This window comes from Suricata suricatta, chromosome 9 (assembly GCF_006229205.1).
Source record: "Suricata suricatta isolate VVHF042 chromosome 9, meerkat_22Aug2017_6uvM2_HiC, whole genome shotgun sequence".
Lineage (NCBI taxonomy): Eukaryota > Metazoa > Chordata > Mammalia > Carnivora > Herpestidae > Suricata > Suricata suricatta.
In genome coordinates, this window is record NC_043708.1 from 96,746,465 (window position 1) to 96,769,263 (window position 22,799).

General features: G+C 38.5%; 1 protein-coding gene and 1 non-coding gene across 2 annotated transcripts in view; one reads left to right on the forward strand and one right to left on the reverse strand.

Moving 5' to 3' along the window:
* Nucleotides 1-22,590, reverse strand: part of ADAM10 (ADAM metallopeptidase domain 10) — a 133,684-nt gene extending 111,094 nt beyond the window's left edge. Inside the window, exon 1 of the mRNA XM_029951142.1 lies at nucleotides 22,295-22,590. Coding sequence (XP_029807002.1) covers nucleotides 22,295-22,349 — 55 coding nt within the window. The 5' untranslated portion in view covers nucleotides 22,350-22,590. The remainder of the gene's footprint in view (nucleotides 1-22,294) is intronic.
* Nucleotides 10,670-10,773, forward strand: LOC115303262. The gene has a single exon (XR_003913954.1). It is a non-coding gene; the product is annotated as a small nucleolar RNA U13 (small nucleolar RNA).
* Nucleotides 22,591-22,799: the final 209 nt, after the last annotated feature.

Below are 22,799 nucleotides of genomic sequence, written 5' to 3' on the forward strand. Positions count from 1 at the left end.
TGTCCTCTTTAAGGAAAATTAATGAAATCAACATCTTACCTCCAAGACACTACTAACCAAACTGTAATGACTCATTATTCATAATTAACTATATTTTTGTTAATAAGACCTAAGTAGTAAAAAATGGAGAAAACAAAAAGATTAAATGACAACCAGTGATCACAAGTACCAAAAGAACACTGGAGGAAACCAAACATCAAAGGAAAATATTAGTTAAGAAAGTAGGAACATACACCATTTTCAAGAACTTCTTAGCAGTATCGAAGTTCCAAACTAAACATAAAAGCTAAAAAGCTAAAAAAAATCTGGGAGCCTACGACTCACCATGTGTTCAAGTAAGTCCATTCATTAATTATTACCAGAGAGACTGGAAATTTGTGTTTGTAAATGTTGAGTCATTACACAAAATCTTGCTATTCAAATTGTGTTTACGGGACTGGCTTCATGGGTATCTCCTGGGGAATTGTTAGCAATGCAGAATCTTGGGCTCCCTTTGGAATCTCCCCAGCAACTCAAATTTAGGCTCTACCCAGACCTACGTGATTCCCAGTGGTCTGTATGCATTTTCAAGTTTCAGAAGCTCTGCAACTTTTCTGTATATACAGAAATTCCCTGACTTCGAAGAGCTGCTGCATCTTTTTCTACATGCCTGCTTCAATCTAAGTATTTAATAATATATTAATAAAGCTAGTTACCACAGACGCTATCATTTAAGCAAGAAATGCATTACCTGATGTCACAAGTAATATACTCATTAGAAAAAGTTCCCAAATAATACAAAACAGAGGTAAGCAAATTACCCCAAAAGCTAATTCCAGCCGTTTTTGCAATACGGCTATATGCTCATTCTTTCATGTGTTTTCTCTCACTGCTTTCATACTACAAAAGCAGAGTTGAATAGGCAGAGTATTACCAAACAGGCATCAAATCTGTACTAAGTCACTTTAGCACTTAGGTTCAATAGTGCTGACTCATTATAAACCATCTTTTTTTCTCCTCTACATCAGGAATTCTAATATGAGATCCATGTACCTTTGTAGGGGATTCATGAGCCCCTGGACTTTGCATGCAAAAGTCTAAGAATATTATTTTCTCTCTCTTTTTAGCTGGCACTTTGTTGATTCTGCTTTTCTTATTTAAATCTTTTATGCCTCTCTTTGTAATTCTATCTTTTTTTAAAACTTAACTATGCTAACTAGTACTACCAAACCATGCTGAATAACAGTGAGAGCATTTTTACTTTCCTCCTAGTTTTAACAAGAGTGTCTTCAATTTTTATCATATAATATGTTCATAATACGATGCTAAGGTTGTTTCTTCCCATTCCTATTTTAGAAATCTAGTATTTTAAAATTCACATGAAAAGTCTGGCTAAAAGACATTTGCTTTTTTAAAAAGCTTCACATTTCACATCTTTAAACAGAAAAGTTAAAAAACCTAAAACTACATATGCCTATTTTATTTTCTAAATGTAGTCTAACTGATTTAAATGTGCACTGATAACTCATCACATACAAAAAATAATCTGACTAGATAAACTTAAGTATTTAAAGGGTGTCTGGGTGGCTCAGTCAGTTGGGCATTTGACTTCGACTCAGGTCAGGATCTTATGGTTATGAGTTCAGGCCCCACATCAGGCTCTGTGGTGACAGCTCAGAGCCTGGGGCTTGCTTCAGATTTTATGTCTCCCTCCCGTTCTCTGCTCCTCACTCACTCATGCTCTGTCTCTCTCTCTCTGTCACTCAAAAATAAAAACATTAAAAATGTTTAAGCATTTAATTAAATAATATTTAAAATTGGGTCTAATAACTAAAATTTATTGAGCATTTGAAATCTGCCAGGCCCTGTAGTATTCTACATTATTTTTCATTTAACCCACCCATCGGATCTATAAAGTAAGAACTATTAGTCCATTTTAAGTAAAATTGAGGTTTGAGAGCTGTAATAAGACCAGAGTCACATAGCAAAGAGGGGGCAGAGCCAAGAAGATAATTTTGGTTTTAAGGACTTCATCATTTTCTACAATAATTCCATTACCCTCATCATAAACAAGGAAAGCCACCATTCACATTTCTGATGGGACTAAAAAACTGAATAGACAGGGTACCTAGGTGGCTCAGGTTGAGTGTCCAACTTTGGCCCAGGTTATGATCTCATGGTTTGTGAGTTCGAGCCTCACGCTGGGCTCTGTGCTGACAGCTAAGAGCCTGGAGCCTGCTTCAGGTTCTGTGCCTCTCTCTCTCTGCCCCTCACAGCTCCTTTGCTCTCTCTTTTTCTCAAAAACAAGTAAACATCAAAAAAAAAAAAATGAAAAAAGGGGCTCAGCTGGTAGAGCATGCAACTTTTTTTTTAATGTTTATTTTTGAGAGAGAGGAGAAAGAGAGAGAGAGAGACAGAATGCAAGTGAAAGAAGCACAGAGAGAGAAGGAGACACAGAATCCGAACCAGGCTTCAGGTTCTGAGGTGTCACCACAAAGCCCGATGCAGGACTCGAACTCACAAACTGCGTGATCATGACCTGAACCGAAGTCGGATGCTCAACTGACTGAGCCACCCAGATGCCCCAGGCATGCAACTCTTGATCTCGGGGTTGTGGGTTGGAACCCCACACTGGGTGCAGAGATTACCTAAAAATAAAATCTAAAAAAAAAAAACAAAACTGAAGAGAAGTATCAAAATACGGCACATGGCAGGGACCTTTCAAAACCTAAACTGACATCTGCCTCTAAGATGTGGAAAACCATGTAATAAAATACCAAATAAGAACATACCTTTTAAACACCCAGAAAATACATATGTATACTCTTGATTTCCACAGCTAGTGAACAAAATTGGCATAGTTTACTCCACAGGAGCCCATGCCAATCTCCAACTCTGCACTACTTAGCTCAGTCAGATACTACAAATTGCCTGTTCCCACACCAAGTATCTAGAGCCACTCAACTGAGATCTGTTCCTATACTTTAGCAAATAGTCAAAAACTCAAAAAGTAAGGGCAGAATGCAGCTCTATCACCAAATCTCACCGATCCAGTTAAAGATTCACCTATCTCCTCAACTCTAATCTGAACAGTTTGGCCTCTAACCTTCTAGCCTTTGTATCTTATCTCTCTTTATTGTTGCAGATCTTCCCGATTCCCTTCTTCTAAGCTGCTTTTTTGTCTACTCCAATCTGTAATCAAGTACAGGAGCCCACTGAACGATGTGGGAGTTAGGGGCACCAACACACACACACACACACACACACACACACACACACACACACACACACACACACACCTGTGCACATTTGTTGAAAATACACATATAACTTTTGAATTCCCAAAAACTTAACTACCAACAACCTACTGTTGACCAGAAGCTTTATCAATAACATAGTCAATTTTGTATATGTTTTATATACTATATTCTTACAATAAAGTATACTACAGGAAAGGTTTCTGGGGCGCTTGGGTGGCTCAGTCAGTTTAGTGGCCGGCTTCGGCTCAGGTCATGATCTCACGGTTGGTGGGTTCGAGCCCCACATCAGGCTCTGTGCTGACAGCTAGCTCAGAGCCTGGAGCCTGCTTTGGATTCTGTGTCTCCCTCTCTCTCTGACCTCCCCCGCTCGCACAGTCTCTGTCTCTCAAAAAACATAAAAAAAAAAAAAAAAAAAAAAAAGGTTTCTAAAAAAATCCCAAGGAAGAAGCAATACATCTACTGTATACCGTACTGTATGTATCAATAAAATCTGCACAGAAGTAAACCTGCACCATTGAAACTCATGCTGTTCAAGAGTCAACTGTACTCTATGCCTGATCCTTGTTACTTGCTAGATTCTCCCAAGTTACATCAATACATAAATATATATACCTTAGTACTAATAATATCATTGCTTCTGTAGTTTCAAGCTTGAACCAAGAGAAATCATGAATCAGGCAAAATGATACCAACACAAAGAGAAATCCAAGATTTTGTGTTCTTTCCAAATCAATCTGCAAATTCTACATAAGAAACGTGACCTAGAACCCATAAATTTTTCCATAAATACTAAAGCATTCTCTTATTATGATCTTACTCAATTCCCATACTTCCCATACAATATTCTCTTACTTGAAGTAATATTTTATTACTTGACAATAATACTGGAATCCTCTTCACTTTTATCTTCTTCAAGACTATCCAAGTATCCCCCGAAACCAGGAATACACATTACAATTACCCCAAAAATATCACATGAAAAACACCAACACTGCCCCGCCTCTCCAACACCACTTTTCTACCAGAGGCACAACCATAAAACTAGAAGAAAATTTGCACCTGGCTGGCTCAGTTGGTACAGCATGTAACTCTTGATCTCAGAGTTTTAAGTCTGAGCCCCACAATGGGTGTAGAAATTACTTAAAAAAATAAAATCTTAAAAAAAAAGTTTGCAAGATGGACACTACTGGCAAAACTTCAGCAAGCAAACAGGTCTGCTCAGTTCAGAATCCAAGTCTCCAACAAGCCTTCTGATTAGTGGATCCTAGTTCAGAAGACTAGTTTACATGCTAGGGCCCAATTGCAAATGAAGAAGGTTGGGAATTTGAATTAGAAAAGCAGAATTTATGAGAATGAAAATCAGTGCCAAACATAACAAGGTTCAAAAATTTCGAGGCAATCAAAAATCATAACAAATAACTCACCTCTTGCCCCCACTATACACTTTATTTTTTACACAGCCATACAAAGCGATGTTGTTCAAGGAAACTCATATGGCGTCTGTCCTCTGCTCAAAAACTTCCAAATATTTCCCACCTGCTCAATCTTAACCATGCATGGCTTACAAGGCCAACCATGGACCGTATAAGGGACCACATTCCCCTACTCTATCCCCATAACTGTCTCAGTCCTCTTCCCTTATTCTGTGTGCCCCATGAGTCTCCTTGTCATCCCTCTGCCTAGAGCATCGTTTCCCAAAGCAGGGTTGGGTACCACACTTTATTCAGGTATCTACTCAATTTCTGCAGAAGCTTTCTTTGGTCATCCTATCTAAAAACATGTATCCTCATCATCCTCATTCTAATAAGCTGTCTTAGTTTTTTTATTTATTATTTCTTATTGACATATATCCCTACACAACCAGAATATAAATTCCATGAAAATAAGGACTTTATTTTGTTCAATGATATACTCTCAGTGCCTAGAACAAAGTGAGACAGAAACTAAGTGCTCAATAAATATGTGCTTTAAGACTTAATGAGTCCATTCAATGTTTCATGGAAATTTCCATTTTCATTTGTATTAATAAAGAAAGAAACCTAAATCAATCAGAAAATACATGGTCTTATGATACTTATTTAAGAAATATCAGAATTTCTAACATGCCTAGCATTTGCAAAATGCAATTTGTTAAAAATAAAATTTTAAGTCTATTCACCAGGTAATTTCTTTTCAGTTTATTTATTTTGAGAGAGAGAGAGAGCACACACATACACACACACAAGTCAGGAAGGGGCAGAAATCTCAAGCATGGAGCCCAACCACGGGGCTAGATCTCACAGACTGTGAGATCATAATCTGAGCAGAGATCAAGAGTCAGACTCTCAACTTACTTAGGCACCCAGGTGCCCCACCTTTTTTGTTGTTTTTGTTTTTTACAGAGAGAGAGAGCACGCACAAGCGAGCACATAAGCAGGGGAGAGGGGCAGAGGCAGGGAGAGAGAGAATCTTAAGCAGGCTCCATACTCAGTGCAGAGCCTGACGTGAGGCTCAATCCCAGGATCCTGGGATCATGACCTGAGCAGAAATTAAGGGTAGGACCCTCAACCTATTATGCCACCCAGGTACCCCAAGTATTTCAGAGGCCTGTCTCTGCAATTACCTATGAAGCTTTTATCATCATTTTGCAAGACTTTCTGGACAATTATAACTCTCATATTCTTACTGCAACTAAGTTTTTCAATTACCACGGGAGGTCAACATATCCTACTTTATGTTCTAACAATATAGCAAGCATTATCTTTACTTATAAGTAGAACTAAATCTCATGAGTAAGAATCTCAGCTTTGCCACTTATTTAGTTGAGGGGTCTTGGACAAGCTACTTAATATCTCTCTACTTCAATTTCCCCATCTGTAAAGCAGGTAAAATAGTCTCTGTACCTAAAGTGTTGTTATGTGGATTAAATAAATTTAATATAAAGGGCTTACAATAGTGTATAGTACATAATGGGTAAAAATTTAAGAAATTATGTCTAAATTCCTATCTAATTTAACTCTTGTACAACTACACAGAACAAGTATAATTAACTTAAAGGCATAGAGAAGTGACCCACCTAAAACTACAAAACTTCCCTCCAGCTCTACCATTCCAATTCTAAATTTACCCCGAAATGAAAATGAATTTTTAAAAGTTTCATCTTGGGGCACCTGGGTGGCTCAGTCCGTTAAGCGTCCAACTCTTATTCTCGTCTCAGGTCATAATCTCACGGTTCATGGGTTTGAACCTCGAGTCCAGTTCTGAGTGGACAGCTGACAGCGCACCCTCTGCTTGAGATTCTTGCTCTCTCTCTCTCTCTCTCTCTCTCTCTCTCTCTCAGCCCCTCCTCAACTCACTCTTTCTCTCTCTCTCAAAAATAAAAAAGTAAAGTTTTTTTTAAGTTTCATCTTAACATCGTTAACAAGTTAACAATAAAGTTTACAAGTTTTATTGAGTCTAACCAGATAACCATGAAGACACTCCACATTTCCCTAGGAATCTAATTTCTGCAGTGAATAATAACTGCTCAATACTTTAACATTTTTTAAGGGCGCCTGGGTGGCTCAGTCGGTTAAGCGTTCAGCTTCAGCTCAGGTCATGATCTTGCAGGGGTGCCTGGGTGGCTCAGTCGTGTAAGGTCATGCTCTTGCAGTTCATGAGTTCAAGCCCTGCATCAGGCTCTGTGCTGACAGCTAGCTCAGAGCCTGGAGCCTGTCTTCGGATTCTGTGTCTCCCTCTCTCTCTGACCCTCCCCTGTTCATGCTCAGGCTGTCTCTCTCTCTCAAAAAATAAATAAAATATTTTTTAAAAATTTAAAAAAGAAAATATTTTAAAAGCAGATTACCTTTAGTAAATACCAGCATGTTGGTGACTTTGAAAAAAGTTACAGGACATAAAAGTACTATTCTCAAATTTTAAAAAGGAAGAAACTTTCCAAGCTCTCCAGTGGCAAGGAGACCAATTTTTTTTTTCTTACTTCTTCTAACTTGCTGGCCATTTTTCTACCACTCTTGCAGGTAGGTAATTTTCTGGTATTGCTTTACTTTTTCCCCAGTTTTTTTTTAATTTAAAAATTTTGAAAATTAGTTATGTTTTCTCCATTTACTAGATCCAGTTGTTATCCTTCACAAATTTAAAACACAGGCATTTACTTGATATATACTATATATTTTCCTAACTTTGAAACTTAAAAGCTTCCATGCTTTCTGAGAGTTTGGAAGTATATGTAGTCCAATTAACATTTGTATACCTTTCATCTAAATTTATTTTACTTTGGGGCACCTGGGTGGCTCAGTTGGTTAAGCGTCTGGCTTCGGCTCAGGTCATGATCTCACGGTTCGTGGGTTCGAGCCCCACATCGGGCTCTGTGCTGACAGCTAGCTCAGAGCCTGGAGCCTGCTTCAGATTCTGTGTCTCCCTCTCTCTCTGACCCTCCCCTGCTCTTGCTGTCTCTCTCTGTCTCTCAAAAATAAATAAAAACATAAAAATTTTTTAAAAAATAAATTTATTTTATTTTTTTTAAATTTATTTACTTAGAGAGAGAGAGTGAGTGGGAGGGCGGGTAGAGGGAGGGTGAGAGAATCCCATGCCATCAGCTTGGAACCCAAGCTTGGAACCCAAGGAGGGGCTCAAACTCACAAACTATGAGATCATGACCTGAGCCAAAATCTAGAGTCAGTCAGATGCTTAATCCACTGAGCCACCCAGGTGCCCCTGACCTAAATTTATTAATGGTTATCTTTTTCCATACCTGCTTTATTGCTCATATATGTAAATAGATGTATAAATTATATATATTTTTTTTCCTCTGAACCATTTGAAAGTAAATTGTAACAGTAAATACTTTTTATGCATCTAATAAGATTAAGGACATTGTCTTAAATAACCAAGAAGATTACTTTCTTTTTTAAAGTGTGAGATGTTTAAATTTCTCATGAAGCTTACAAGTACTAGGTATCATGTGAACTTATTACATGGTTTCTGAAGGCCAGATTTCTGGCAACTATAACTGAGGACGAGAAAATAAAATGTTGTTAGTATGCTTTTCTGTATGTGTAAAATAAAGTATCACTAGAGAAAGGAGGAGACATAGAATACTGCAGGATGGAGTTATTTTATGTAGTGCTCTGTATGCAGTTCGTCAGCAAATCTTATCAGTTCCTCCTTCAAAGTATGTGTGGACTTTGAAAGCTTCTCACTAGTTGCACCGCTGCTATCTGGATTGATACAAGACAACATCAACTCACTTTAATTACTATAAACCCTGCTACCTGTTCTCCCGGTTCTCTTGTGCTCCCAGTCTTTTTTCAACATAGTAGTCAGTATGATCCTGTTTAAAAGGTACCTCTTTTGTCAGAAACCATCTGCTGGCAAATTGTATACTTTAAAATGTTTAAAATGGTGAGTTTTATGTTACGTGAATTGCACCTCAAAAAAAGCAATAGCAAAATAAATAAAATAAAAGCCCATTCAGTGGCCTACTATTTAAAGTAAAAGCCAGAGTCCTTCCAAGTGGCTTATAAGACCCTACGTGATGCACATTGTATGCCTGTCTCCCCCACAGGACCTCTGCAGTTCTCCCCTTTGTTCAATTCCACTTCAGCTACACAGAGTTCTTTAAAAATGCCAGGCTTGCTTCTGGCTCAGGGACTTTGCCTTTGCTGGTCCTTTTACAGGGAACAATTCCCTTCTAGAGTGTGGTTTTATCTGCCATCTTTGTTTTTTATTTTAAAAATTAAACCTATCTTTAAAATAGCGAAATACAAAAACAAAACTTAATGCCATGACCATTTTGTGCAGTTCAATAGTCATTAAGAATAGTCGTCTCCCCTTATCCCTGGTTTCAGTTTCCATGGTTTCAGTTACCCAAGATCAACCCCAGTTCAGAAGGAGATGATCCTTCCAACTGTCTGTCAGAAGGTCAGTATTAGCCTAACTCTTATGTTACAGTGCCTTTGTCATTCACTTCACTTCATCTCGTCACTAAGGCATTTTATTAATTCGTATCATCGCAAGAAGAAGGGTGAGTAGTACTGTACATTAAGATATTTTGAGAGAAACCATATTCACATAACTTTTATTACAGCATTCTAATTGTTGGATTTTATTATTAGTTATTGTTGTTAATCTCTTTTAGAGCCTAATTTATAAGTTAAACTTTATCATAGGTGTGTATGTATAGGAAAACTCATATGTCCAAGACCTCCCCTGGGGGGTCTTGGAACATCTCCCTTGCAGATACAGGGAAGGGAAGGACTAGTATACACTTAATTGTCGCACTTGGCCCTCTCAAAAGAGAGTCTTCGCTCATTTGTTAGTGAGGTCTTCCAGTTACTTCAAGACGACCCCTTTCCTTGGCGTTCTGTTTGCTTACTGTGCGATAACACTCATAGCTATCTGAAGTTATTTACTTGTTTATTTTATTGTCTGTCTTCCTAATCTAGAATAAAGCTTCATGAGGTCAGTAACTGTTTTGTCCACTGCTGTATTCCCGGCACCTGAAACAATGCCTAGCATATTAGTGAGTGGCCATTATATATGTGTCAAGTGAACAGAGGAATGATCATTGAACTGAATAACTTTAGTTTTTGTTAATTATATAAGTTTCTAAGTATGTCTGGAAAAAAGCCTTGGACACTTCTAATTAGTCTTTTTACTTAAATTTATTTTAAAATGTAATGAAACTACTAAAGTGTAATGAAAACTACCATTTTTGTTAGAGTATTTTTTATATGTTCTGCTAATTAAACTAGGTAGGTTGAATTAGTTAGAATTTTCTCTATAAAAAGTTGCTTTTTTTTCCAACTAGTACATCTTTCTATTCTAAAAAATGTTATTATTTTTTTAAAGTTTATTTATTTAAGTAATTACTACACCCAACATGGGGCTTAAACTCATGACCCGAGATCGAGTCACATGTTGTTCTGACTGAGCCAACCAGGTACCTCTAAAAAAATGTTATTTTTATTAAAAAAAATTTTTGTATGTCTTTATTTTGAGAGACAGAGACAGAAAGCAAGCGGAAGAGGGGCAAAGAGAGAGAGAGAGAGAGAGAGGGAGACACAAAATCCGAAGCAGGCTCCAGGTTCTGAGCTGTCAGCACAGAGCCCAACATGGGGCTCAAACCATGGACTGTGAGATCATGACCTGAGCTGGTCGCTCAACCGACTGAGCCACCCAGGCCCCCCTAAAAATATTTTTTTCTGGTTACTGTAGAAACATACAACCCACCACCCAGAGACTTATGTTTCCTCAAGCTTTTAAAAAATGAATATACACTAATTCGTGACAAAATTGATATGGTATTATGCATAAAATGTCCTATAAGATGCTTTCCTTTTCCTATCCTTAATGGTAAACATTTTCTAATGTGAAAAAAAAAAACAAGAAAACAAACCTTGTAAAGAACTTGATTGACCAAAAGCCAAATGACTCAAATATTTTAAGTACAGATCCTTTTGTAGTTCGTAAGCATGATGATTGGGTGCTCATGCCGCTGTGTGACATGTGCCACCCTTAAACCTTGGTACAACGCCGGCACGTTACCCGTCTGACGTAAAAAGAAAAAAATATTTTAAGTACAAAGAACCTAAATTGATGGCAAAATGAGTCAATCTTTATACAAAGGCAGAATCGAACAACCTCACTATACAATGCCTTTTATTTTTTTTAATGCTTACTTTTTTTTTTTTCTTTTTAATAGAGAGAAAGAGCTCATGCACGGTAGAGCACAGGGAAGGGGCAGAGAAAAGCCCAAGCAGGCTCTGCGCTTATGTGAGGCTCAATTCCACGATCCATGAGATCATGACCTGAGCCAAAATCAGGAATCTGACACTTAACTGACTGAGCCACCCAGGTGCCCCTATGATGAAGGCATGAGACATGTTTCTTAGAGGCAGAATAGTATTTAAGAACATGAATTCTGGAGCCTGACAGACCATATTCAAATCCTGACATTGAAGAAGTTACCCTCCCTGATCCTGCTCCCTTATTTGTAAAATGGAAATAACAGAATCTATCCTACAGAGATGTTGTAAAGGCTGGGCCCTAAGAACAGCGCCTGGCATATAATAAGTTTTCCCTAAATGAATATTGAATATTATTAAATCTTTTCTATATCCCATGAGTCTTTTCCATATTCCACTTACTTTCCAGAATAATGCTACAAACAAAAGCTTCCTTCCCAACTTCTGAATCCAAAACCTATAATCTTCTGTTCAAATCTAAATTAAATGTAATAGGGCAGAACACATAGAATGAAAATTTCATTAACATCAAAATGAAAAAATAATTAGAATATATATGGTGGGTCATCATCTTTGTGTGGAACAGCAATCATTACACAACCAATTTTTTTTCTATCTATTTCAAAGAAAGTTATTCTACAATTTTAAGAATAGGGGAAGAAAAATCTGCAAACATGTTTTGACATTACAGATCTCCCTATTTACAGGAAAACTCAATTACAATAAATGAGAAGATGTGGAAGAAGCTAAGGCTGGCACATTTCCATTCCTCAGAAAAATTACTTGTAATCAAGTTGTTTTCAACAGATTTTTCACTTGTATAATTCTAAAATTAGGTACCAAGAACATTTTTCCCCAACATAAAAGTATATTCCTTCCTGAGAAACTTGAGTCATCAACCGTGTGTTAGATATCACACTATGCTGACCAATGCTGCCTGTATTTTATCTTGAAGCACTAAATACCATTAACAAAACTGTTATTTTGTATGACAAAGGTAAATTTCCAGGAACTATCCTGTCCTATATTTCAGCAATATACTTAAGTATCTTTACTGTACTCAGAAAAGTTACTTCAACAATGTGACTTCAAACTTAAGCCACAGTAACACTTTCTTCACTAGAAATGAAACAGACCATTTCCTACAAGCAAACATCTATCTACACCTAACAGTTACAAGTAAAAGTTCAAGATAGTAGGGTGTGTTCTATAATTATAAGCATATTGCAACACACCCACTTTTTGAGATGAACTGGTTTTTAAAATTATAAATAATAAAGCTAGCTGGCTCAGAAGTTAACTTATAACTTATAAGCTATAAACTTATAAGGTTACTTAAAGGTAAATCAATTACAAAAGGCACAAAACATTAATAGTTAAAAAGTACTTGATGTATTGAATTTCTGCCACTAACTTATGAAATACAACTTACAAATCCAAAAGTGGAAGTATGTATATAATTTAGATTTCTATGCTGACTGAAATGCCATTATACCATTTTGAATAAGTGCAGACCCAAGCACAGAAGAGTAATCCATATAAGGAACTGTGACTTTCAATCTACCAAAACACACACACACACACACACACACACACACACACACACACACTGGGTTCAGCCACAACTCTATTGTTGGTATAGATCTATCCCACACCCTCATTTCATCCTAAACCCATTCTCATTACTTCATATTTCTCCCATATTACACCCCAAGGCATCTGCCTCTGCCTCTTTCCAGGATATTCGGACGTGCAGATAAAACAATTCTGCCAAAGGTGTTAATGATGATAATAAGAGGAAAGGGAAATGGAGTTATTAAAAAAAAAAAAAAAAAAGATACGAAGGTTTCTGAGAACTGAGGAGTTAAAATTTCAAAGAAAATATTTTGTGAAAAGTTTCAACAGAGTAGAACTAATTCTGAAGATACGGTTGCAGAGCTTGCTGGCTGAGTCGCTCAAAACTATCCCACAGAAACTAAAATCCTACTTATCTGTGGCTCTTTCTATGGCTCTTCTGGGTTAATAAGCAACTTGTTTGGTTTGATTTTTAAATAAATCCTCATGAGTTATCTACCAGTCATTCAACCACTATTATAAATTGACAAAGTCAGATTTACTTCCTAACCACAAGCTGGAAAATGAAAAATGCAAAGAGAAAAAGGTTTGAACAGAATAGAAATATGGAAGCTTATGAAACTGGGGTAATTAAGACCACAAGTTATCAGAAATTTTTAAAAAGGTAAAAAAAACCCTCAAATTTACTCTAGAGCAAGGTTTCTCACCTTCAACACTACTAATATTTTGGCCAGATAATTCTTTGTTGTGAGGGGCTGTCCTGTGCATTGTAAAATGTTTAGCAGCCTCTCTGGCCTCTACCCACGAGATGCCAGTAGCATCCCTCCAGTTGTGACAATCAAAACTATCTCCAGACTACTAATAAATAGTTTAGTGTCTGCTTTGCATATACACTTTAATACATGTAATTTTTCAAAAGCTACAAAACTGCATAAATATTACAATGCAAATTCACAATAATAAGTATTTTATTTTTTAAATTGTTTTTATGTTTTATTTATTATTGAGACAGAGAGAAACAGAGCATAAGTGGGGGAGGGCTAGAGAGAGAGGGAAACACAGAATCTGATGCAGGCTCCAGGCTCTGAGCTATCAACACAGAGCCCAATGCGGAACTCGAACCCACAAACCATGAGACCATGACCTGAGTCAAAGTCGGATGCTTAGCTGACTGAGCCACCCAGGTGCCCCAATAATAAGCATTTTAAAAGACTGAATGATTAACATTAAAAAGTGATAAAACTGTGCTGGTGAAGGAATTAGGGATTTTCTTAAATTCTATTTTCTAATGCTTGGTATCAACTTTCTAGCATTTCAACTTCTAGAAATACATTTTATCCATCTATATTTTTGAAACTATTAATAGATTCCAAATGAAAGTAGGCCTGGAAACAACATAATTTTCATAATATTTGTGTAATATATTACATACAGTCTCCAGCATTTTTACAAACTTCTATCAATTCTTTTAAAACTATTTTTTAAATTTTTGTAATGTTTATTTTTGAGAGAGAGAGCATAAGTGAGTAGAGGGAGGGGGGTACAGAGAGAGAGGGAGACACAGAATCCAAAGCAGGCTCCATGCTCAGCTGTCACCACAGAGCCCGATTGTGTGGCTTGAGCTGATGAACCATGAAGATCATGACCTGAGCCAAAGTCAGATATGCCACCCACGCACCTCCCAATTAATTTTTAAGAAAAGAGGCAGCAAATTAATATCCTACTCAATTCATAAGTATAGGATTCTATCTATATTCTTATGAAAATTAAATCAAAGTTCAAATATGTGTATGCCTTGCCATCATCAATGCAAGCAAAGGCAAAGGGAAAGAAAATTCTGCTTGAAAAATCATATATGTACATTTCACTCAAATGCAAAAATCACATTCTTTTCCCAACTTTATCTCTGAAATAGGAAGTTCACAATTCATATAATATGAAGAGTATCAGGCATATTCTTCAAAGAGCCTAATTCCAACTTGAGAGTAAATACACTTGCAAAGTAAAAATATACTTGCTAATGTATCTTTAAGTTTAACCCTCCCCTCCAGTATAAATTCACCAAACTTCTACCTTGCAACAACCTGGAGCAGTGTTTCCCAAATGATGAGCCACATATTTCTTAAAGACTGTGCAAACTCTGAACCAATCTGCAACAGAAGTATTAGTTTGCAAGTAAGATAAAATCCCAGACTGTGACACACATCCCAAACTAGAACCTATCTAGATTCAAAATCTTATGTCTTATTTTCTTTTTTTTTTTAATGTTTTTTAATTTATTTTTGATACAGAGAGAGACAAAGCATGAGAGGGGGAGGGGCAGAGAGAGAAGGACACACAGAACCGAAGCAGGCTCCAGGCTCTGAGCTAGCTGTCAGCACAGAGCCTGACGCGGGGCTCGAACCCACGAACGTGAGATCTGACCTGAGCCGAAGCCAGAGACTTAACCGACTGAGCCACCCAGGCGCCCCTTATGTCCTATTTTCAACTTCAAAGACTGGGGTCCTCTAAGTTTTATAAAACCATACTCTCTCCAATGCAACAGCCTCTGAGACCTGCATTCAACACAGTGAACTCTCAATAAATTCTGTTAGCTTCACATTAAACTTATACCAAGCTCTACCAGTTTTTCTTCTGTGAGATTTCCTGTTCTATTCTTATTTATTTCTAGTCACCCCTCTAATCAAGGACTCAAGCACATACTTCATCAAGCAGCTAATGTGTCCCCTACTGTATCATATCCCAACTCCTCAACATGTACTCCAACCAACATTCCACAATACTCTACCTCACAGTTATCATGGCCTAGAATATGAATAATTGGAGTCCTGGTTATCATGGCCCAGTTAACACTTCTTATTTCCTGCCATGGACTCTCCATTCCAGACAAGTAAGCCTACAAGCACCTTACTAGACGATTATTTTTATTCCCTTTTCTCAAAGAGCTTTCCCTAACTGCCTGATGTTCTTTCAGCTTAATAAATCCTTATTTCAACAGCAACTACAATACATAACTGGAACTGTATTTTTATATCTTGGCATTTCTGTCTACGCTGACAAAACTCAGTGCTTTTTACTTCTCACTCAAAACTGTAGCTTCATGACTCCTACTAACCACAGACTACAATCAACTGGTGACTAAACAGCAGTGTTCTCACTATACACGTTTTCATACTGTTTACTTGTTATTGTAATAGCTTCAGAATGAATTCAGCCAGTATCAAAGGGAGTCTACATTCTCTAAGAACTATTCTCAGTACTGCTGTTTCCTGCAACCTAGTGAGACAGGACTGTCCCCACTGGTACCAAGGCAAAGCCTTCACACAGCAGGATAGCAATGTTACTGTCCTCATAGGGAATCAAACTGGTAGAATTATTAGAGTTTTTCCATTTATTCTTATTGTATCATTGCTTTCTTTACCTAGTATAAAAATTGACAGCTAAACTAGTGAGAATTACCACTACTGGATTTTTATTCAAAAAAAGCAGGCGTTTTAGAGTTGCTTGAAAGAATCACTAACAATCATTAAATAAATCAATTCCTCCTTAAAAAAAAATCTGGGGCTCTTTACCCTAGCATGTCACATAGAGTTGCCCATGTGCAAAGAGACCAAATGCAGATAAATTCCTAGAATTTGAAATGTCTGCCCTGTGACTTGGGGCTCAGATTTGAAACCACTGTGTTCTCCTGTCCACAGCTTTCATATCTACAATTTGTCTCCCCCAATTAGTGGCCACACAGGCCTCTCACTGAAACTTGTGTTAGCAACTTTAACCAAAACCTATGGTTGTCCTGCCCCTCAACTTCTCCACACACACAAATTTCATTTTTGTTACTCCGCCTGTATATTTAACGCTAGACCATTCCAAAAATATACCTCCAACTTTGGCAAAAGTTTTCTAACTATTAAAATGCAATACAATTCAAAGGCAGACAAATTTAACTTTATGCAAATCACAAAGTCACCAAAACCATATGTAACACACAACAGTTACTTACTGCAAACTAACAATAAAACACAATATGACAGTATGGGGAGCCTCTGTCATCTACCTTTTATGTACCTGCTCCTTTAAATACAGAGAACATTTTTTTCTTAACTTACAATGTACATTCCTGCAGAGACTATTGCAATTGCCTATATTAAGATAAGTTTTATATCAATAATCTGGTATATTAGTTTTGAATCAGAGTACTCATGATTCAATGTAAGATATGATCTACCTACAGCCATATGAGTGTGCACTTTATTGTTGTGTCTTCCTTTATTCATTAGCTTTTTTCTCTTCATTCTACCCTGCCTCTCTTTAACTAGCAAAATACATTAGTATAACATCATCCTAACTGTTCAGAACAAGACAACCTCAACACTAAACTCCCCAAACCAAACACATACATTAAAATGTGTATGTACATATATATAAAGCTCATGTACATGTATTCCATAGAAAATGCAGCGTATTCATTCTACCTTGCATGCAAATGTATCAAGTATGATTATTTAGTTTCCCCACAGAAAATGTATTAGGAAAAACTAGGTAGAAGGTGATATCCTCAAAGTTTGCAAGAAAGTCAGGAAATCTAACCAAAAGGTTGGAATACCATTGAAATTAGGTACAAAAAGAAAAAGCACAATCACTTAGAATAAACTTAGAATACCCATTTCAATTGTTCCCGGGAAAATTTTAAAAAAACCCAAAAAACAGAAATGACAGTAGAGCCCAGAAAAATAACAATTGTTCTTTATACCAATCCTCAATCCTTTAAGGAAAGATTAAAGTCAGCCCATTTTAAGGACACAGTAAATGTGTAATACACCTCAGAACAACTTCCATCAAAAATTGCCAAAATATTACAGGTCTAGTCCCAGAGACTTGTTATTTGGGAATCTTCCCATATCTGAACCTGTCACTGTCATCTCCCAACAATGTTGGAACATGTAGCTTATTGCTGAATGTGTTAATCCATTTCATTTTATTAATTCAAAGGCAGAGTTTATGTTTATAACCTGTCCTTAAAAGAAAAGAAGCCTAAGTTTTTACTTAACATGGCCCTCAACCATTTTTTTTCTGAGTCTCATCCAAGAAGAAAAAGAAATTGTTTCTTAGCTTCTCAATGAGATAAAGTGATCCAGAAAAATTATAACCATCATTCTTTAGGACCTTCAAATTGTTGGGGCACCGGGGTGGCTCAGTCAGTTAAGCCTCTGATTTTAGTTCAGGTCATGATTTTATGGTTCATGAATTCAAGCCCCACATCGGGCTCTGTGCTGACAGCTTAGAATCTAGAACCTGCTTCAGATTCTGTGTCTCCCTCTCTCTCAGTCCCTCCCCTGCTCACAAGTGCGCTCTCGCGCTCTCTCTCTCTCTCTCTCTCTCAAAAATAAACATCAAAAAAAAACCTTACCAAAAAAAGGACCTTCAAATTGTTATCATGAAAACAGGAATTTTTTAAATATCTAATAATCTAATGATAGATAAAAAGTATTGTGTATGACACAGCTTTTAACAAAATTTTAAGATTACTGAAGAAATAAAAAATTATAAAAAATATAATAAAAGTTGGATAAGAGGTTATAGTCAAAAACATATTTTTTATAATAGTTTATTGTCAAATTGGTTTCCATATAACACCCAGTGTTTCTCCCCACGAGTGCCCCCCCCTCCATGACCATTACTCCCTCCCCCTCCTTCCCCTTCACCCTTCAGCTCCCCGTTCGTTTTCAGTATTCAATACTCTTAAGATTTATGTTCCTCTCTCCCCAACTCTCTTTCCCCCTTCCCCTCCCTATGGCCCTCTGCTAGGTTTCTCCTGTTAGACATATGAGTGCAAACATATGGTATATGTCCTCTCTGCCTGACTTATTTCACTTAGCATGACACCCTCGAGGTCCATCCACTTTGCTACAAATGATGAGATTTCATTCTTTCTCATTGCCATATAGTACTCCATTGTGTATATAAACCACATCTTCTTGATCCATTCATCAGGTGTTGGACATTTAGGCTCTTTCCATGATTGGGCTATTGTAGAAAGTGCCGCTATGAACATTGGGGTGCATGCACTCCTATGCAATTGCATTTAAAAACATATTTTTAAAAGATTGGGTTCATCTATGCAAGCTGAAGCCAAGGCAGAGATGCAAATAACATACTCCCAGGATCCACACCGGTAACAAAAAAGAATGAAGCAGGCCAAGTGTATTACCAGTAACTGCACTGAGAGTAACTGCACTGACTGGTAAGCACGTGCCCAGTCTAAAAAGAACAGCTACTGTTCTACCACTCTGCTATAGACAATGGGAATGCAGCCCAGAAGAGCCTGGAGTTTCCATTTCTTCCCCAAAAAATCCAATAATTCACTAATTTCATTGAGAAATTTCCCTCTTTTTCCATGTTGAGAACTAGTTGAAACCTAAAGACACTGTAAATCAAAGGAAACACATCTCTAAGGTGGTTTAGTCCAGGGGCCACCTTTGAGCTAATATGTGAAAACTGCTTTCAAAAAGGCTAAGAGGGGACAATGGGTAAAAAGCTCAGGCTGTGAGATTAAGCTGGCTTGGGTTTGAATATCTAATTCACCACTCAGCAGGTGGATGATGCTAAAGAAATTAATTCATCATGCCTATTCCTTCAACTGTAAAATATCACCTCTCTCTCATAAATGTTGACAAGTGAAACTCTTAACCCAGTATCAGACACACAACAGACATCATAGAAATGTCCCTTAGTCCCCCTCCTTAACCCTGCAAGTTCTTTGGGAAATGTAAAAGAGATCAGATAATAAACACCCCTGAAGAACTTAAACAAAACATCAGAAAACAGAGGTGTCTGCTATGTCCATTTTCCCTCAACCACTGCTACTCAGAGAGCTCCTGTATCATAGAGGGAAGATACAGTTAATGTAGGTCATTACTTGAATGGGCCTTAAGATGATATAGCTAACTGGATTATCAATCTCAAATTTAAAAGATGAACAGTCAGAACACTTAGTGAGAGAGACAAAAAAAACCCCTTCTCTCATTAATTTCATGGACCCTTATAGAAGTGAGAGAAATTGGTTAAGGCTTGATACTTTTAATATTGTTGGCCAAACTTCCAGAAAACAGATTTCTAGAGAATGCATGGTACAAAGCAAATCATTTACACTGGATTTTTAAATATAGAAAACATGCCATACTCTAAACTTTATATATGAATTTATCAAACCAAAGTACTACTGGACTGAATACTGCTAGATCTAAAATATCTTTGGTCCTCTTAAACACACTAATTTTTAAAGAGACAAAAGACAACAACTCTCAAAAAAATATGTATTAAAAAATAAAATTCACACATACATAAAAATCCTTTGGGCTATATATACTCAGAATAGTTTCAATAAATTTCTAATACTGTTACAAATAATAAAGAAAAGATTCTCACGTATATATTTGATCACATGTCTTTTAGACACTAACTCTGGAAATTTTACAGGATCTTCCTGCAAATACAATAGACTGGAATATATGCTAGAAATGAACAGCATTAGGAAAGCTGAAGTTTTATGATTCTAAGCACTTTCATTCTCTCTTCCAACTTTCTACTTTTCATATTAAAAGCAAGAAAAAATTAATGCAAAACAATGATTGACAAATCAAAATAGGGGAAGCAAATATATTAAGAACGTAAAAGTGAGTATACTTTAAAGTTAAGTCCATATTTCTACTACAACTTCTAATCTACATAAACATATTCATTTCTTTCATACACTAAAACAAGTACATTCAATTTGAATGTTATTATATTCTATGTATCATCATCATTTAAACTTCTTACAAACTTGACCATAAATATAAATAGCTCAGATTCATATTTAAAAGTAGTTCATATTACAATAAAATCACAAATATCTCCATATACCCAAAGGCTACAATCTTGACACTAATTTTAAAATCAAAGTTTCTTAGTGTCTTTTTGTTAAAGTTCTTCTTAAAATACATATCAAAAACATCAAAAAGTAAGTAGTCTTAATGTGTAATGCAAAATGATACTTTATGAACAGCCACAGAGTTTTGAATTTAGATTTTTGTGTAACAAGGGTCTTAACCCACAAAGATAATGCTCTTAATTTACTTTTTCAACCATCAGGCTACACCAGTTTCTATTCTTACTGTTTCATTCCTTAAAAACAAAGGTCGTTTTATATACTACCACTCCTCAGTAGTTTAAAGCACCCCATTTGTTTGTCTTACTTTTTACCACCTCCTAGAAATCAAGAATCCAACACATGACTATAATCACAAACAGAAGGACAGAAAAATGATTTGTTGGAAGCCACGTTCAGAACATAAATACAAATGTTAAGTGAAAAGGCCCTTATAAGAGTCTGTAGCACAAGATACTTCCTTAAACGAAACATCTCCTAGAAGCTCTTAATCTAAAATGTGTATCCAACAAATGAACACCACAAACTACAACAAAAATGTACCTACGAATATCATCTCCCGCTAAGGAGAACTCAAGTCAAAAATACACTTGGCTCTGCAATCAAAAGTTAAAGTGACAAGGAAGAACAGAAACAATACACTACATAAAATATACAGCATATTTTAAGTTAGCAAATTAGACTATACTCATCCAACGCATTCCGGGAATTTCTTCAAGTCAGTGCTTTTAAACATACTTTGAGGTGTTTTAAGTATACTTTGGGGCAAAGTCAAACACTTTACCTAAAATAAAGCCCTTTACCCAACAACAAAATAATGCAGGCGCTCCTAGGATACGCTGGAAATAAAAATCGTCTTCAAAACACGAGTTATCAAGAAAGTATCCGCTTACAGTAAATTTAACTCCAATCTGCAGGGTGGGATAGTTGCCACAGTTTGACAATCAACTAACTACACTGCTCGTCTACTCCACCTGAGAGTTTGAGAAAACTGAAGTTGGATCACCCTGGGGCTGTCCCTCTAAGACATCCAATCCAACCTGCAGATCGTAGAACATCCTGAAACGGGTTACCTTTTCCCCCACCAAACCCATTCCCCTGGGCAACAGAATGTTTTCACTGAACAGAAACACACCCTCTTAAGAGCTGTCTCCAAACACTCGGGCAGAGGCAGGGCACTATCGAGAGCGGAAGCGACTCATCTCACTCAGACAAGCAGGGGACCACTGTTACCCCTCCACGGGCTGCCCCTCTGCCAAACCGGGTCAGTCTGGATCGCCGCGCCGGGTAAAGAACAATACACCAGCACCGCCGCACACCTCACAACTTCCCACGAGCCTGCGCGGCGGTTCCCCGCCGTGGAGCGGACTCCAGAATCAGCCACCGGGCAGACTGGGCTGGGGACGGAAGGAGGGAGGCAAAGACTGCCGGCCCCGCGGCGACTGCACGTCCCGGCTACCCAGTGAGCAGGCTGGAGGTACGGAGCCACCAGCCTGGGCTCCGTGGCTCGCGCCCGGCGACTCGAATCACCCGACAATTTCTCTGGGAGGGGACCCCCCGCCTCTCCTGGCGCCGGGGCAGTGGGGGGTGGGGAAGGCCTCGGCGGAGGCTCGGAGCCTCCACGGCCCGCCACGGAAGGGAACGCGGTCGGGGCGCGGGGGACAATAGGGAGCGGGGAGTGCTGCGCGCCGGAGTGGCGCCGCCGGCCGGCCGGGCTGACTGACGCGCCCGCCGCGCGGCGCGACTGGGCTCCGCTCGACCCGGCCGCCGCTGCCGCCGCGCGGTCCGCGGTGGTCAAGGCGTCCCCGGCATTCGGGGTCGTGCCTCACCTCCCAGCCCCGCCGCCCAGGAGAGGAGAAGAATTAACACTCTCAGGAACACCATCTTCCGCGGCCGCCGCCTCCTCACGGGTTAACAGCAGCACATCGATCCGGAGGGAGAAGCTGAAGGGGCTTGGTCCAGAGTCTCCACGGCAAGCCGGGACCTCCCCCGACAAGAGAAACGGCGAAGCACCTCCCTCTCGCTCCACTTCAGGGGCCGGCAAAGCTCCCAGCTCCTCCAAAACAGGGACCTCCCTCCCCCTCGTTCGTTTCCTTCCTCCCTTCCCCGCGTTCCTTCCCTCGCTCCTTCCCTCTTCTCTACCTCCCTCCCCCGAGCCTGGGGCCTCCGCCTCCTTCCTCACCACGTGATACGCGGTGCCCAACCAACAGGCCCAGCCGCACCCCTTCCTCCCGACCCTCCCCCTCCCCCAGGCGCCCCAGGGGCGCGCGCATGCGCGCGGGGGCCGGTTCCCCGACTGCTAGGCCAGCCGCCGCTTCCTGTCCGCCGGCGGAG